The 17,755-nt window shown below is 39.5% G+C and overlaps 1 protein-coding gene across 3 annotated transcripts in view; it reads left to right on the top strand.

The window, feature by feature from the left end:
• The window catches only part of AP2B1 (adaptor related protein complex 2 subunit beta 1), a 121,102-nt gene that overhangs the window by 68,847 nt on the left and 34,500 nt on the right, over window positions 1-17,755 (top strand). For 2 of the 3 annotated variants that reach the window (XM_031967581.1, XM_031967582.1), the window contains exons 15-18: window positions 6,414-6,455; window positions 7,328-7,474; window positions 9,399-9,544; window positions 12,714-12,843. In XM_031967581.1, coding sequence (XP_031823441.1) covers window positions 6,414-6,455; window positions 7,328-7,474; window positions 9,399-9,544; window positions 12,714-12,843 — 465 coding nt within the window. The remainder of the gene's footprint in view (window positions 1-6,413; window positions 6,456-7,327; window positions 7,475-9,398; window positions 9,545-12,713; window positions 12,844-17,755) is intronic. The other variant, XM_031967583.1, reaches the window with a different exon arrangement.

The following is a 17,755-nucleotide window of genomic DNA, read 5'->3' as shown; positions in this document are numbered from 1 at the left end:
ATGGAAAGGAAGCATTACTCGAGTCCTCTTTCTTTATTCCAAGAAGGAAAAGGACCTTAACTTTAGAGAAATTTGCTCAGTATGCAAGAAAATAGATCATGAAAATCCTAGTTGGGTAAGAGGTGACTGCTTACTGCTCAATCTGTCCAACCCTTCCCACCCTCTGTTTCTTGAAGAACCCTTGCCTTCAAATGTTTCTTAAATGTCACTCTTCTAGCTTTCCCTGTCAAAAATAAAAACTTCACATTAATTTTGAATAATTTATTGATCTTCATTATAAGGGTTTCTATGCTAATTTGACAATTTATTTTATAGAGTAATCATTGCTAACTCTAAAGAGTATCTGTTTTAATGTCATTGTTGTGTTTGGGCTTTTGGTCATTGGGATTCAACAATATGAATTGTAGAGCTAGACAAATCCCCGTAGATGGGATTTGTTCACTTTTGTTGCCAGGGACTGGGTTGGTTGAAGCTGCCATACGGTTTTTAGCCTGAAGTCCAACATCACTTAAATTCATACCAGAAACAAATTGAGCTACTTCTATTAAGTGCATAATTTAATTAACTTTACTTAATAATTTAAATTTGGTTGTGTTAGCTGCCTTTTGGAAGAAGAGATGTGACATATCCTCTGCACTCTGGTAGAAAATAGGGACCAAGCACTGCTTATCATGGCTCTGTGAATGGCTCTATCTTACTGGAGATTGTTACTATCATCTAAGCAATGAATAACCTTTAGACTAGGCCCTCTTCATTTACACTGATAATGTGGACATGGATATAATACCAATAGGCCTACATTGGAAGATTTGTTAACTTCAGTCCCTTTTGTGATAAAATTCTTAAAGAAAATTCTCTCCAATCTATGGGAAAAGATTAGTTCAGGAAGCCCTGTCCAATATTTATTTAATATATCATCATTGAAATGTTTAATATAGTTGTATGGGTTTTTTTTTTTTAATAATCTATGAATAAGTGAAAGTGATGATATCACTCTAGAAGAAAAATGAAGAATTAAATTTTTGATGAAGGTAAAGCAGAAGATTGCAAAGCCAGCTTAAAGCTTAACTTAAAAAAACAAAAGCAAAAACAAAATTTAAATCTAAGATCATGGCAAGTAGATGGAGAAGAAATGGAAGCAGAGGCAGATTTTATATTAGACTCAAAGATCATTGTATCCAGCAATTGTAGCCATGAAATTAAAAGATGGCAAACCTTGACAGCAGACTAGAAAACAGAGACGTCACCTTACTGACAAAGGTCCATATAGCCAAAAATTATGGTTTTTCCAATAGCAGTGTATGACTGTGAGAGTTAGACTGTAAGGAAAGCTGAATGTTGCAAAATGGTGCTTTCCAATTGAGAATCCTTTGGATAGTAAGGAGATCAAATTAGTAAATACTTAAAAGAAATTAATTTAGACTATTCATTGAAAGGTAAAATACTGTAGATGAAGCTTAACTACTTTGGCCACATGATGAAAAGATAGACATCAGAAAAAACTCTCATGGTTTGGAAAGATTGAAGGCAAAAAGAGGAGCGGGACAGTAGAGCATGAGAAGAACTGATAGTGTTAGGGAAACACCAAATATGAGCTTGAACAGATTGGGAGATTGTGGAGGATAGAAGGACCTGATGTGGTCTGTGGGATTATAGAGAATTGGACATGACTTGAAGTCTCATGTTCTTCCCTTATTTTCATTTTTGTGAAACTATAAAGCTGTTTTTGGGATGCTTGGTGAGTGATTCTGTTTATTCTGGGCAGAGCCCTGTACTCCCAGGAAGGACTTGCCAGCCCCCAAGCTCTCTGCTTCAGGATTCACGTAATGTGGCCGACAACTTTGCCCTAGAAATGACCATTAATTGCACAGCTGCTGGCACTTTTCAGCCGTAACCCACAGAGCATGTAATAGAGATGCCTGTAGGTAGTGAGTGCACCATGACCCCAATTCCAGACCATAGGAGAGGGAAGCCAGGACCTCAGCTGCAGCCGCAGGTACACAGTCCATTAGCCTCCTTGATCAGCCTTGCCTGAGGCATCACTAGCAGTGATAGCGTAGAAGAGGGAGCTAGTCTTGAAACTGTCTCTGTGAGCCCCACTTAAATTTCAGCATCTGAAATCATTCATAGGTTATTATTTGATCTCTTTTCTGTCCTTTTCCATTTTACTACAGTGGCATTTTTTTCTTTATGGCAAAAATGGAATAAAGCAGCCTGGGCCAATTGAAAGTGGCTGTTAGAGTGAACCAAGAGGAGTCTATGTCATGGAATAAGTTTGTGGAGTTCAGTGACTGCTAAAGTGGTTGGCTATCTCCACTTCCTTGTCAGAAGGCTGTTGGCCGCCAGAATTTAACTAGCAGTTGACTTTCTTCACCTGAGGAAAATGGGCACTCGATCAGCATGGTTAATTAAGGACCAAGACAGAAAGGTGTCTCTTGAGAGTGTCTCTTGGCTCTGTGCTGAGGTGTATGTGGCCCTTTTTCAACTGCTGGTCACAATGTGATGGAGAGCGTTCTCTCAGCTTTGTTATATCATAGTGGTCAGAGGCTGAATGTAGCTACATCCTAATAAGGCTTAACAAAGATAGGGATTTTGGGGGATTGGGAGGAGGATGGAGATGGTACAGCTCAGTATTGCAGTAGATAGAGTTCATTTCCCTGAGTTCAAATCTGGCCTCAGACAGTTCCTCACTCTGTGATCTGGACATGTCACTTAACTCTGCCTCCGGTTTTCCTCCTCTGTTGATGAGCCAGAGAAGGAAGCAGCAAACCTTTCCAAGAATGGCACATCTCTGCCAAGAAAACCCCAAATGGGGCCAAAGTGTCTGACATAACTGAAAAAAATGACTGAACATGGGTTGGGAGGGTGGAAATGGATCTGAAATATTATTGATCTAGAGAACTTCTATTATGTAAGCTCCTTTCACCGTTGTGGATGCAGCTATTAGGGAATTGCATTAGGGATTAAATCTTGGGGGAATGGGGCACACTTGGTATCTGGAAGAAACGAGCCTAGGTTCATGACCTAAAAGGCTTTCAGGATTATCCATCATGCTGCTTTGTTTTTCCTTTTTGTGCTGAATGGAGAGTAGATATTAAGGGGACAGATTTTTTTGAGAGGAGCAGAGTGAGGCAGGCAGGATGTCTGAATCCTTCCTCTAATGTTTGGGCATGTTCTTTCACCTTTTAGAGCCCAATTTTCCTCATCAATAAATGGGGTTAATTACACCTGTGGTATTGACCTGGCAGATTAGTTGTGAAAAAGCCAATGAAGTAATGTGGAAACCATTTTAAGATTTTTTTCAAGTGCTTTATAAATGGGAGCTGCTTTTATTATTCTGCTCTGGTATATCCTGGGCTTTATCACCAGAGGATTAAAGCTTGAGATCCTAGTGGGGTTTTATCTCCTAAACAGCAAAAATAAAACAATAATTAGAATTGCTCTTCAGTAAGTTTGTATTATAATATTGACAAACAGCATAGAGGAAGACTATATTTAGTCTTCCTTCAACTGAGATATTAACATAATATTCAAGGATAAAAAGACCAAAACCTTGGAAATGCACTTTGGGTGCCCTGCTTCCATGAAGCTAAGAGTCATCAGAACCCAGGGATATTTGCTTATCGTTGATAAACATGCTTGCCCTCAAGTGTTTGCTTTTTCCTTATCCTTGAATACCAGAGTCATACAGAATCCTGTGTCATTCAGGGTTATGCTGCTTTTGAGTATGATGATAACATCTGGATAAATTAGGCAGAACTTTTCTGAATCCCTCCTGGTTTTTGGTTTAGTCTTTTCTCTCCTTCATTGGAGTTTCTCTGTTCTCACTTGAGTGCCAGAGATTTCTTTCATGTTCTTTCTTTCATTTCTTTTCATGCCAGAGATTTCATTAGTGAAAACAATTTAGATACTCCAGAGATACTGACAACCACTTGAATCTTATCTTGAAGTTTTAGTACTCATGTATTTTATAAACGCTTCTGGATACAATACAGGAATATTACTTGATTAATTTAACCCATCTATTTGCCAGAAAAATGAAGAAGGAATGGGATTCTCCAAGTCTGTCTCTCTGCACTGTCTATGACAGCTTGATTAAGTTTTCTTCTCCTTAGTCATCATTATTACCATAATAGACTTTGAATGTATTGAACTAGACTCTGTTCAAGCTTTCTATCTGAAAGGCATTTAATACCTTCTATCACTTGGCCCTTTTATCTTCTCATTCTGGTAACCTATCCATCTCAGATAGAAATACTATTATTTCTTAAGCCAGTCCTGAGATTGTCTTCTTCCATACCTTTCTGACTTTACAGTATTCCCTTTTCCTAGAATGTCCTTTTTCCTCTCTCTACCTTTCTTCTGTTGTCCCCGATTTTTCAGTCTTCTAGAATCAGTTAAGAAGCCATATCCATATGTAATCTTTCCTGGTCTCCTAGCTAGAACCAGTCTTTCCCTCTTTGAGATCCCAACAGCACTTTATTCTGTTTCTTGTGACTTTTAACACATTTTACTTGCCATAGTTAATTTGTGTATTTGTTTTTCATCTCTGACAGATGACATCCCACCTCTAATGCTGACTTAGGACAAGGCTTTGTACATGTTGGGGATTCGGATTTTTTTTTAATGTTAAATAGAATTTTATGCTCTGCAGAAAACCTGTCTTAAATGAGGTAGATGTTATAGCATAACTTGAAAGAAAAGTGCTATGTGAATATCTTTTCCATTTACCCCTTACCTAATTCTTCCTTTCAGTTTCTTGTCATTGGTGACGTGTTTGAGTTTGTGATTTCAAAGTCCTGTGCTGAAAGGGTTTTTTAAAACCGATGACATTGGGATTTTCTATCTCTGTAGCTTACTTTGAAACATACCTGTTAATTTAAATTTATGGCACCTGTGGCATTCATGGACAATAGAAATCAGCTGTCATGGGGAAAAATCATTAATTGGCACACATCAGTTTTAAATTCTATGTTCAATCCATCAGGTGAAACTCTAAAATGTCTTCTGTAAGATACAGGGGACACACGAAGTAAGTCTTCACAGAGTCCTCCCATTTTCACTGACAAAAGACAAAATTGTCTTATAGAGAATATTGAATGTGCTGTGCCCTGGGGTTAGAAATTTGCAGATGTCAGGCAACAGCCAAGGGCAGAGCTTTGGATACTTCTTTGGGTCCATGATCTCAGGGACGTGGTTCATTGGTCTCCCTGGCTTGCATTGTAGCCCATCATTGCCTCTGTGATTCTTGGCCGTGGACTTCCATAATTTCTTAAGATGCTTTATCCAACACAATAGAGACTTTCCCCTTGGACGTTTCATGTATAGAAGTATGAACAATACTGGGATGGTCCATCTTTTGTCCTGTGTTGTCATCCACCTCCTTTCTAAAGGATATTAGATGTATAAAAATCTTGGAAGTGGTAATTTACTTAGTAGAAAACAGTGTTTGTTTTCTTTAAAAGGGTAATGTTTTTTTTAAAAATGAGATTTTAGTATAGTGCGGGTTTTTTTTTTTTTTATTTTTGTATGATTTTTTAATCATGGCTAACGATATAAGATCTTTTTTATGGCACCCTCAACTCAGAGTGGGTAATGTTTGAAAGGCTAATTAATGGGCCATTCTCTTGCCAGTTCCTTGGGTCCTTTCAAATCACAGGATTTCAGAGCTGAAAGGGAACTAAGAAGTCTTTGGGGGGGTGAGTGCTTTCTTTTACAAATGAGAAAAAAAAGAAGTTCAGAAAGTTTTCAGTCTAGTGATATTTAGCAGCAAGGCCAAGACTCTAGTCCAGTTTTTCAGCTTTCTGCCAAAAAAGCCAACTATATCCAATAGATTCTCTTCTCAGAAGACTCAAAGGAATCAGGAAGGAGAGTTGTGAAGCCAGAGTCCACCAATTATTTTCTCTCTTTGCATTTCATTAAATTTAAATTGCATTTCTTGGTTTGTGGCTGCTGGCACAGATCTGAAAATGCAATTTTGATTTTTATTTATGCCTGCTTTGCTTGTTTATCAATGAAAAGACTGTTCAGAAGTGCCAAGGAGCAAGTGGCATAGATAAATGCACACACGGGGTTTGGTTTCTGTTTTTTAAAAGGATATTTGAAGCATGTCCGTGTTTGGGGACAGATTTCTTCTAAATCCTGTTTGAGTTTGTCGAAGCACTGCTGTGGAAAGACTGGATCTGAAGTGTCCAGGAGAGATCTCAGCTCCATCTTCCTTCTGAGGGTTTCTCATAGATGTCCTTCCCAGAACATTACAACCCAGACCTTCTTTGTCCCAGTGGAGACAAGTTATTAGACAGCATGTATTCCCCAGCTACATAGTATTCCAAACTGCAAATTCTGTTCTCGCTTCTAGTATGTAGCTAAATGAACTCTACCTTTCTCTCCTCTCCCTCCTTTCTCTCTTTCAGCTTGGCAGTGACCTTGGCGGGGGCATTGGAGGAAGTCCGGCAGTAAGTGCCATCCATTTTTTTCACAGTGAGAAAATAGTGTCCTTTCCCTACCCTAATTTGATAGAACTTTTTTTTTTTTTTTGGTCCACTCATTCTCTCAGAGCAGCCATTGCTGCTGTCGTACATTGCACAGGCAGACCAAGATGGCAGGGCTAGAAGAGCAGCAGGATGAGAGAAAGTCATTTTAAGTTGTCAAGATGGTGTCCCACTCTCTGTTAGGTTATATCCTCAGGGCTTGGAGTGTTGGTTTCTTCAGGAATTTTTCTGGTTTCCTGGCATTAATAGTTAAAAAGAAATTAAAGCTCCTGTCTTGGTTAGAAAATACTCTTATACCCTGGTATCATGTAGCATGAAATGAGTACAGGGTGATCTGGACTTTGTAAGACTGAGAGGTTCCTGAGAGAGAGAGAGACCCATTTTTCGGGAGGAGGGAGCCCCCCCTAAATGTTATTCTTAGAATGGGAGGACAAGATATGACTAAAGGGATGAGCAGACCCCAGTGGACCTGGAGCCGCTGCTCCTTCCTGCACAAGCACTCCCTTCCCCCCGTCTAGATGCCTTTGCAAAGAATCAAATCATGGAAGCTAAAATTGGAAAGGAAAAAAAGCCAACCTTGGGTCCCAGTGTCCTTATTCTGTACTCTCTCAAAAGTAGCCTTGATCGTGCGTTCCTGTGAAAGTGAAGCCCGTTTGGGTGACAAACCTGGTTTGGTATTGACAGTAGAGAGGCCGTGTGTGTCCCCCAGTCACTGGGATTGCTTTCTCGTGTCAGTTGTGCGACTGTCCTCCAACCCTCGGGGTTGGCTAGATATGTTGAGTTTGCACTGACTCTTCCTTTTTCCTTCTGGACTTAAACTGTTTTTTCCCCTGTAGGTGGGACAATCCTTCATTCCATCTTCGGTGCCTGCAACGTTCGCCCCGTCTCCTACTCCTGCTGTGGTTAGCAGTGGACTCAATGACCTCTTTGAACTCTCTACCGGGATAGGCCTGGCACCTGGAGGGTTTGTGGCTCCCAAAGCTGTAAGTCAAGAGAACATCCTCTTGGTGGGACCTTCTCGCTGGACAGGGTTTGGGTTCCTTGTGATTTGGGTGTCACACATGAGTTAATACTGTTTCTTAAACCTGGAACTTCTGTCCCCTTGTTTCGGGGACAGGAAGACATGGCAAGGCTTTAACTCACCAGCCAGAGACCATTGTTATTCTTGCCATATTAGCTGTTATTTATAATTGGTCCATTTGGCTTAAAATCTTGAGGAGGTGAGTTCTTTTCCTGTACATATATAGTATCATTCAGTTTGTCAACCCTGAAGTCAGTCCAGGGGAAATCTAACACTATTTTTAAAAAATCTTTTGATATTTTAATTTTTTACTAAACAGTAGAAGAAAAACATAGAAAGTGTACCAAAAGTAACATGCTATTCTCTGACTCTTGAGAGTCATTATTTATGAGAAGTGAAGGGCCCTCGGATTTCATCTAATACAACCCTTTTATTTTATGTATGAGAAAACTAAGAACTAGAGGGATCCTAACCTTCCCATGGTTGTGTGTGTAGTTGGTGAAAAGTCTGAGACTTTAGCCCTGGACTGCTGACTCCCTGGTTACTCTTTTTCACTGCAGTATCTTCTTCCTCTTAGTCTTATAATAATAGCATTTGTAACATAGAACATTTTTTTTTCAGTTTTCTGCTATTTTCTACTAATGTAAAACAGATTTACTTTTGAACAAAGAGGTTATATAAATTCTGTCAGACCTATCAAGTAGAAAGTCTTTAGAGATTGGCCTAGTTATAGACTATTATCTGAAACTCCATTTAATTAACTTAGAAGAAGCTCATCACCAGATGAGAGCAGAATGATGGATTTGTGTTTACTATAGCAACTCTTTAAAAAAAATTGACTATGGTATAGTGAAATCACTGTCAGATGGACAAGGGGTGTTCACACTGGCAGAATTACAGGATCATAATGCATGAAGCACAAATGTTTGCGGAATTAATAAGAATGTGAAAAATATGGCCTTATTATATTGGAGAAGCTCTTTTGAGGGGTAAGGTCCCTTCAAAACATTGGAGTGTCTCATCAGCTCAGTGCTCCTGGCCTGACTGTACTTGGTATGCTTCACTGCCTTCTGGGAAGCCATGTGATTTTCTTTCTTATTGAATTGTTATATGTTTATATATATTGTTATATATATTATAATACATTTTTATCTGGTTCCTTATGGAGGCTCTTGAGTTGTCTTTTCCAGGATTTATATGTATTACACAGACTGTTCTGCTGATTACACAGTTGTTCTGGTGTAATTTAGCTGAGAGCAGGTTATCAAGTTGGTGTTGGCTAAATGAGCCTTACTCAGGCCTTTGCCTAACTATACAGTTATAAAACCTCCCAAAAATATTATATTATCTTAGAAAGTTAGGCTAAAGCATGTAACATAACAATTTTAGACTTTATTGTAGTTTTAGGCAGGATTTAGGCAGGATTTCAAATATGATAAGGTTCAGGTGTCTGGTTGAAAATGGCAATGATAAAATTCTTAGAACTCTAATATGCTTAATAATAGCATTTTACTTTTTTTTTTTTTTTAAGCATTTACTTTCAGTTACTACTAAATTTTGAATCAGTAGTGTTAATACCTATCAGGAGCTGTCTCAAGTTCCTCATCTTCCTTTACTTGTTCTTCCTACTACAGGCACAAAGAAGCCATGACTTATTGGTCAAGGGAGAGGGGCAGACTTGATCATCAATTCCTGAATAATTAGGAATGAACTATGTTGGCTAATCAGAATAGCTGGCACTGAAGAGAGGCTTTTGTTCTGCTCCTGTGACACACTTTCCAAAGGGACACTTTAGCTTTGTGTAGTCTTTCTCATGAAATCTCAATGATGGCACATTATCTCTCGAGGCTTTGCTTGGTCCAAATGGCTTTTATGTTGCCTTTCAGGTTTGGCTCCCAGCAGTGAAAGCAAAAGGCCTGGAGATTTCAGGAACATTCACTCACCGGCAGGGCCACATCTACATGGACATGAACTTCACCAACAAAGCGTTGCAGCACATGACAGATTTTGCTATTCAATTTAACAAGAACAGGTAAGAAATCTGAACTACTCAGCCAAGTTTTGGCATAGGCGTTTGCCTCATGCTCAAGCAGAGATTGGGCCATTGAATCTTAGGAGATCTCTTTTCCTTGGTGGGCTCTGGGCTCAGGATAAGACCCAGGTCATGTTCATCTCATCTACTCTCTGTCTAGGATATGTGTATGATGGCAAAAGCCCAAATACTAACTACCATGAGACATTTCTCTGACTAGAAATGCTGGAAAATGTGGGCTCTTTATTTTACACATTTTGTTAATGCCTTTTTTTTTTTTTTTTAACATCACTTTCAATATCTTCTTTTCCCTACCTTGCATAGAACCTTCCCTAATAGTGATGCAATTAGACAAAAAAAATCAACATATTGGCCATGTCTAAAAATGTATACAGCATTTCACTCCTATAGTTTACCACCACTGCTAAAGACAAAGGTATGCTTCCCTTCCAGCCCATGAAGTGGTGATTAGATTCCACATTAATCACACTTCTGAAGGCATTCAGTGTTGTTCTCTTTAAGGTTACCAAAGTCATTGTTAAAATTCTTTCTCATTGTTGTTTTATGTCATTTCATATAAATTGTTTTTGATTCTATCCAGCCCTCCCCCCCAAAAAAAAAGTTTGTCCATTCATGAAGTCTTTCTGTGAGTGCATTTTTTGTTGAAATACTGTAACCCAAGTACAGGAGTTGAGGGATTTTCTGCTTTTCTTTATATACTTATTGTGTTGTGGTTCAGCTGTTCTAGTTGTGACTGACTCTTTATGACCCCATTAGGGTTATGACCTAATGACCCTAATGGGGTCATAACAACTAACCACACCTAACAAGTGTTTGTTGAGTGAGCTAAAACAGTCTCCAATAAGTGAGTTTTCATTGGGAACAAGAATACCACTATGCATAGATAATTTCTTACAGTGTCTCTCCATATCCCTCCTCTTGTTACTGGGAACATAAGGTAGCTAACTACGTATTGCAGACTAGCTGTTGGCTTTTGGCATTTCCTTTTCTTTTATTTTAGCAAGAAATCCAGAAGGAAGGAAATACAAAGGCCCAAGTCTAAGAGTTCTGAAGCACTGGAGGTCCCTATTAAGTTTTCATGGCTTTAAGGAACTGGCTACAAGGTCCCATAAAGAATATCTTTTTTTTAAAAATTACTTTCATTTTCAAACATATCCTTTCTCTTTCCCAAGAATAAAAAAAGGGGGGGGGGGGGAGGAAATATTGTAGCTTCTAATTGTGAAAGATTCAACTCCCATTATAAAATAGGAGTAATTGACTCCTGAATCATCAGATCTATTTGTGCTAGCCAAGAGGCTACATTTCTGAAATCTGGGCTTGTATCATCCATCATTTTAATTCACTCTAAACCATTTGCAAGTATTTTCACCGTCTGGAATAATTTTTGAATTGGCACATCAGAAACCATCAGTGTGTCTGCCCTACCCGTGAGCTGTCCAGGAAATTTCTTCTGAAGGTACAGTGTGTTTCAGAACAGTGTTAGGTTACAGCCAGAAGACATGTTCAAATGAAAGAGACTGCTTTGATAGTTCATGGCAAGTTTCCTCTGATTTCCTCTGATTCTGGGCTTAGAATCATAGGATAGATAGCCTTTGGGCTAGTGAGTCATCAGGGATAGTTCCCCATCCCTAATAAAATGCCTATTGTAGTGTTTTTGATAGGGACAAAAGACTGGTCCAGTTGAGGAATAGATTTTTTGTTTTTCTTTTTAAAATATTGAATTTATTTTTTTCAGTACTTCAAAAAATCCATGTTTGCATGGGTACAGATGTCACCAAAGCAGATCCTAACCTCTCTACACCTCATGAGTTGCTGTGATAAAACCAAACATCTGGTGGCTAGCCTTTTGGTAATGCGCTTCTTGAGTTTAGCTTGACTGTACTCGGACAACTGAAGCAGTCCATTGCCTGACCCATAATTGAAGCCTTGTAGCCTTTTCCAGATTGGATAATCCAATCCTTCTTGTACTTGAGGAATAGATTTTCTATGTAAATAAGTTCTTCTTAGCCAAGATTTTATATACTACTAGCCATTGTTTCTAAAACCAAGTGAAACATGAAAATGAATAGACCCCCTTGGTGGATACATCATGTATAAAGTACTTGATTTAAGTTAGGAAAACCTGAGTTCAAATACAGGCTCAGATACTTATTATACTTATTAGCTGTGTGATCCTGGGCAAACTAATTAATTAAATCTCTGTGCTTTAGTTTCCTCATCTGTACAATGGGGATGGTAATAATAGTACCTTCCTTCCAAAGTTGTGAGGACAAAATAAGACAATATTTTTATGTGCTTTCCAAATTTGAATGCTGTGTTTAAATGTTGTGACAGTAATATGTTAATTAGGTGAGACAGAAAACATACTCCAAATTGCCCATTTCATTCTTTATACTAATTTTTACCTGATTTGCCTTTGCAAAATCCTTTTATTTCATTGCTGTTCCTTATCTTTGCTTTTATTATTTTATTTTTGGTAAACATCACTTTTTTTCTTCTCAGTTTCTGCCCACTTTTTACACTGCCCCATCTTCGCCCTTGAAAACTAGCTGGATGGTAAGTAGGTAGGTAGCTAAAGACTTGGCTGACCAAATTCAGTCTCAGTTTTCTTTTAGTCATTTAGAGTACACAAGTTAATCAGCTCCATTTTTGTTTAGATGGCTGTTTTCCCTTGAGTCATCACATAATCTGTGAACAAAAAAGAGAGAGTGTGTAGGAAGGAAAGTAAAATTTGCCGATGCATAATTCTGTCCTCTGGCTAGGGCTGCCTGCAGGTCTCTGTGTCCCCAGAACATCATTGCTCTCTTCCTTTGATCTGATCTTTCTTCTCCCTCCCCTGAAGATGGCTTAGCAATCACATGTAGAATGATGGGTTTGCAGGTTTGCATCAGGGTGGGACTCACTGGCAAGGAATCCATTTGAAAGGCACTTGGAGAAGCAGTCTGCAGGAGGAGAAGCCATGCTGGGTGCGAGTGTCCAGCTCTCTCTGCAGGAGCCGAAGCCCAGGCTCAACAGGATCTAGCTCTCCTGGCTCCGTTGCTCTTCCCATTATCCAGCATTGTGCTTGGTCAATAAAAGCACGGAGAGCCCCAGAGGCGCTGCTGGGGAATGCTGCCATTCATTCTCCTTGCTCTCTTTTCTCTCTCAGCTTTGGGGTCATCCCTAGCACTCCTCTGGCTATCCACACTCCGCTGATGCCGAACCAGAGCATTGATGTGTCCCTTCCCCTCAATACCTTGGGTCCGGTTATGAAGATGGAACCGCTCAATAACCTGCAGGTAGGAAAGCAGCGGAAGGGATGGTTGCCATGTTGGTGTCTGTTTCATGGGTCTGCATGTGTCTGTCATTGGGAGTGAGAGGTCCTCCCCAGAGCTGATATTAGGGTGGAGTTGGGGCCTCTCTATTCAGGGCTTGGGCATCTTATTGTTGTCACGGATTCTCATTCTGATCATAGTGGAAGGAAATGAAGGCCCAGGACAAGGGAATTACTGTCTGTTCTTCGCATTGGAAATAGGAGCTGTAACAGATTCCCCTCCCAGATAGAGGGAGATTGGGAAGGAGGTCCCTCCATCCCTGCCATTGTTCCTGAGGACTTGCTGTGGAGAGGCTGGCTTGTTGGTCTGCTTTTCACAGCAAACTGGAGATGAGGACTGTTTGGGAGCAGTGGACAGGGAGTGACCAGGGAGCTGGCCTGGGACCAAGAAGTGTTCCTAAGGTGGTCCTGCCTCCTTCTGCCTCACAATCTCAGTGCCTCCTGAACTGGCCCTGCTGCCCACCCAACTTTAGGGTGCAATCAGTGACTTGGATGGAGGGAAATTGCTGTCTGTAGTGCCCTCCATGGAGGGGAGGTAATGGCAGATTCTTCATCCCAAAGCAGGCACTAGGCATATATTCTGTTTTCTCAAGCTGAAATTCATTTTTGCACCAAAAAAACATGATTCCGAATGGTAGCCTAGATCTTTTAAGTACATTCGTAGTCTTAAAATATTTTTATGGGTTAAATTGGCATTGTTCTAATGGGAAAATATATCAGTTTCCCAACAATTTAAAATGACTTTCTGAGCATCATCTTGCATAAGTTGGGGGCTGGGTTGCAACTGTTTTCTGTAGCGATTTATATGAAACTGGCATTTGGATAAAATTGTTTTGTTTCCTGTTTTATAGGCCAGAGAACTGTGTCACTAAGAGCACAGACTTTGGCTCAGATGGCCTGATCTCTAAGCTCAGATTTTGCCACTAACTTGTGTGACTGAAGAAGACCTATATTCTCTTGGGGCCTCTTTTTCCTCATCTGTAAACTGTGGATAAAATACCAGCTCTGTCTTCTTGAGAGTTGTTGAAAGGTTAGGATGAGATAATGGATGCTACGTGATTAAGTCAGGCATTGATAATTACTGGTGGTATATGGCATACTGTGTTAAGTCCAGTGTTCTTTTGCATCACAGCGATTATCGGCAAGTTTCATCTCTTGCAAAAATGATTTTTCTGACTTCAGTGACAAACCCTTTTGTTCCAAAGGCTTCTCATTGGCACACCTGCCTTTGAAAAGGGGCATGTAGAGCAAATTAGCTTGTGTGTGTGTGTGTGGGTCTCTTGAGGTTCTCTGGAAAGTTGGGAATTTTTACAAACTTGGGTGGCAAGTGAGATAACAGTTTTCACTTGGCCTCAAAGAAAGACTCTAGTCACCAATACAGGATGGCAATGAAAAATTGGGGGCAAATCTTTCCAGATGAGGGAGAATGCCAATTGAAGACACCAACAGGAAGTATTTATGAGAGCGGCTATAAGTGCCATTATTTGGAGAGAAAATCATTTTTATATCTACTCACAAAGCCTGTTTGCCCCTTCACTAATAGCTTTATTGCCACAGCAGTTGGCTCTCTCTTCTTAGCTGAGGGAGTAATCTTTTTAAGTTAAGTTAGTGTGAGTCATAATAGTAGTTTGGCTCAAGTTGGGAAAAAAGCACAACTATTACTCTGCAGCCAGAATTGGCTGTTACTACAATGAGAGCAATTTCTTATGAAGTCCTTAAGCGCAGGATACTAAAGGAATTTCCAGTCTATATGTTCCATTCTCTAGAAAACCTTTCTCCAGCCTGGATTTGGGAATAGTCAGTAAGCATGCATCTTGCATTATCTTGGAGGCAAGAAGAGAAATTGGGGCCAAGAAGAAAAGGACAGATTCTCTTCTCTCAAAATCTAAAGAGGTGATTTATGAGATCAGTGCTTTAGGAACTTACTTGTCTTTAAACAACAACAAAAATATAAAGCAAATGACTGGTGCCTTTTGTTTTTTGTTTGTTTTTTATTTTGTTTCTTTCTGATATTATTTCTTTCTGTCTACCTCCCTAGTGAACCACTTCTAGTTAAGAAAGATTAAGAAAGAATGAGGGAAGAAAATAGTTCATTAAAATCTATTTTACTTTCCTATGAATCTGTAAACAAATATACTAAATAGAAAATAAGAAGTTGAGTTTTAGCATAAAATTCTTCCCTGTAAAAAGATGAGCATAAAATAGGATGACTTTTTACAAATATTGAAAACTGCAGGAAGCAAAATCTTATTAATTCTTCACTTATAGCTAACTTTGAATGACTCTGGTGCTGTCTCCAATTTGTGGATTATTCACACCCACAGCTGGGGAGTTTGGCTATTCCTCTACTAATTAGAATATTCTAGTAGAAATGAGAGCAGAAGTTCATTAAACTTTTCTTAGCATATCAGCAATCCCGTTGAATGAATAAATGAGCATATATGAAATGAATCCTGAGCTGGGGACACAACATTGAAAACAGACAGTCTGCTCTCAAGGAGCTTATGTTGTAGGGAGGGAAACAATAGCCAGGAAAGGTCACTTTGATCTGGAAAAATACTGAGATGGGAGCAGAGTTATAGGGGACAAAACCTAGGAAGGAATAGACATATAGTTGATTGGATCATGTTTTTTTTCCAAGAACCAGACATGAGAGAACTGTGGAAGTGGGAAGGAGGGGACCAGAAAAGGAGTGACATGAGCTTTCCAGAAATAGAGTCCCAGCAAATGCATTTGCTAGTCAGGAGAACAAGACCTCAGGATAAATTCTTCTGTGACATGGTTTCTTGCAAGGGTGGCCAGGAGGTTGAGATAGGCAGTCAGAGGAAGGAGAAAAGGGAGGCATAGATGATAAAATTGGAAGAGGAGAACTTGGAAATGGATGACAGAAATAAGGCAGTTAAGACACACGTGAGTCTCGATCAGCCAGACTATTCTTCCATGGGTAAGAAGATAACTTTCTTATGGAAGGTTGATAGTTGAGTCAAGTAAACACTGAGGTAACTGACTTCAAAGTCTAGATCTTTTTCCTTTTAAGATGAAAAGTCATGTTAATTGGGCTAGGAAAAAAAAAAAAAAAAGAAAAAGTCCACGTTCAGTAATTCTGAATCTACACCAGTTTCTTAGACTTTAGCCACTAAACTGAAGATGAGCGCAAAAGCTTTTATTAATGCAATCAAGCTAGCAGTTAAGTTGTTCTTGTGTTAGGCTCTGAGGGTACAGAGACCAGAAAGAAAGAAAACTTTTTTCTCAAGGAATATCTGTTCATTCTTTTTAGAGAGACAAAATATATGTACACTTATAAACCGCAAATAAAAACAAATGCAATAGGTTAAGTTGGGGCTTGTTGGATCTTTGTATAGGATTTACAAATAGGAGATGTTATTTGATCCAAGAAACAGGAGAAAATTGTTTGAGTTTGTTGACTAGGAGAGTAATGGAATTAGCTCTGTGCTTGAGGAGGATGACCGAGAAAGCTTTATGAAGAACAACTCGGCTCATCCCCCTTTTTCCACCCCTTCTCCCCACAAATCGAACCCTCTTGAGTTTCTTTGTCTTTTTTGATTTTATATACCCCAAGAGAAAACAGACTATTTAACTAAAACAAAAACCTTTAAAATAGTCTGTTGCCAACTCAGTTTTCTCTGATTCAGTTGACCTTGTTTTAATTCCATTACTATTGGTTCCTAAGAAATATTTCCTCCATGTACTTTATCAGCCTTGCCACCTGCAAGTGCTTCTGTTTCCTCATGGAGATAGTTGGCTTTGAAGGACAGTGTAATTTGGGAACCCTAGGTCAATGAGCTGGAGGTGCCAGGTCCTGGGCTGTGTCTTCTTCATTCAGATTCCAGTGGGCTTTGGATGTTCTTTGCCCAGAAAGCCATGGAAGTGAACACTAGAGTGCCTGCTTGCCGATCAACTTGCACTGGCAGTTTTGGTGAGAGGCCTGAGGGATTATTTAGGATTTCTTAATTGCTTTTGATTTTCTCACAAACCACTCTTTAGTAATCACAAGAAGCTGATCTTTTATAACAGTACACATTTATTTAAGGTCTTAAAAGTGAATTAAAGGCCATGTGAAAAGAACTGTAAAATGAGACTGAATACTCTGTCATTATAATAACCTTGGTCCTGGAAAAAGATTTTTAAAATGGATCTTCTCTTCATGGCAGAGCTGAAGATTATGGATATAAAATGGTGTATGTCTTGTCAAAGCTGATGTGGGGTTTGGTTTTGCTGAGAGTAAGAGAAAAGAATTCAGAAATACATATGATGCAAAAACAAAAGACATCAATTTAAAACCTCCAAGTTAGAGGGGAGAAAAGGTTCTCATGCCCTCTTTAACACTGCATGTTATTTCTGAGATTATCTCTTACAATCTGAAGTTACAGCATGTTTTAATCTCTTCTGTCTTCTCAAGAAAGAACAGGTTGCCCCAAAATGACTACAGAGGGCCTTGTCCTCCCATCCCATAGAGACTTGTTTTTAGTCCATGTCAGTATGGGAAGGATGTCATGCCAGCTTAATAAAAGAGCCTCTGAACAGAGGGTCTTCATTAGCATTTCTGTCCCCTGCAACTCCTACGCTACCATCTTAGCCTGGGAGAGCGTCAGAGTTGCAGATGGTCACAGTCTCTGATATTTCGTGTCTTGCATATGTCCATTCTCCCTCAGAAGTCTTACAGCTGAGATTCTTGTGCCAGAAGAATGATTAAATGCTTCCCAGCGGAAGATCTTTTAAGCAGCAGATGCCAAACTGTTCCCCAGACCTGTTGAGTGTGTGACAGCCTGTTAGTTCAGAGCTTAACGTTACCTGCTTGACCTGCCTGGTCCTCCAGTTGGGGACATCTCCTGTAGCAGCCTGTGGGGGCTCACAGA

Source organism: Sarcophilus harrisii, chromosome 4, assembly GCF_902635505.1.
Source record: "Sarcophilus harrisii chromosome 4, mSarHar1.11, whole genome shotgun sequence".
Classification (NCBI taxonomy): Eukaryota; Metazoa; Chordata; class Mammalia; order Dasyuromorphia; family Dasyuridae; genus Sarcophilus; species Sarcophilus harrisii.
This window is presented reverse-complemented; position numbering and strand designations above follow the sequence as displayed.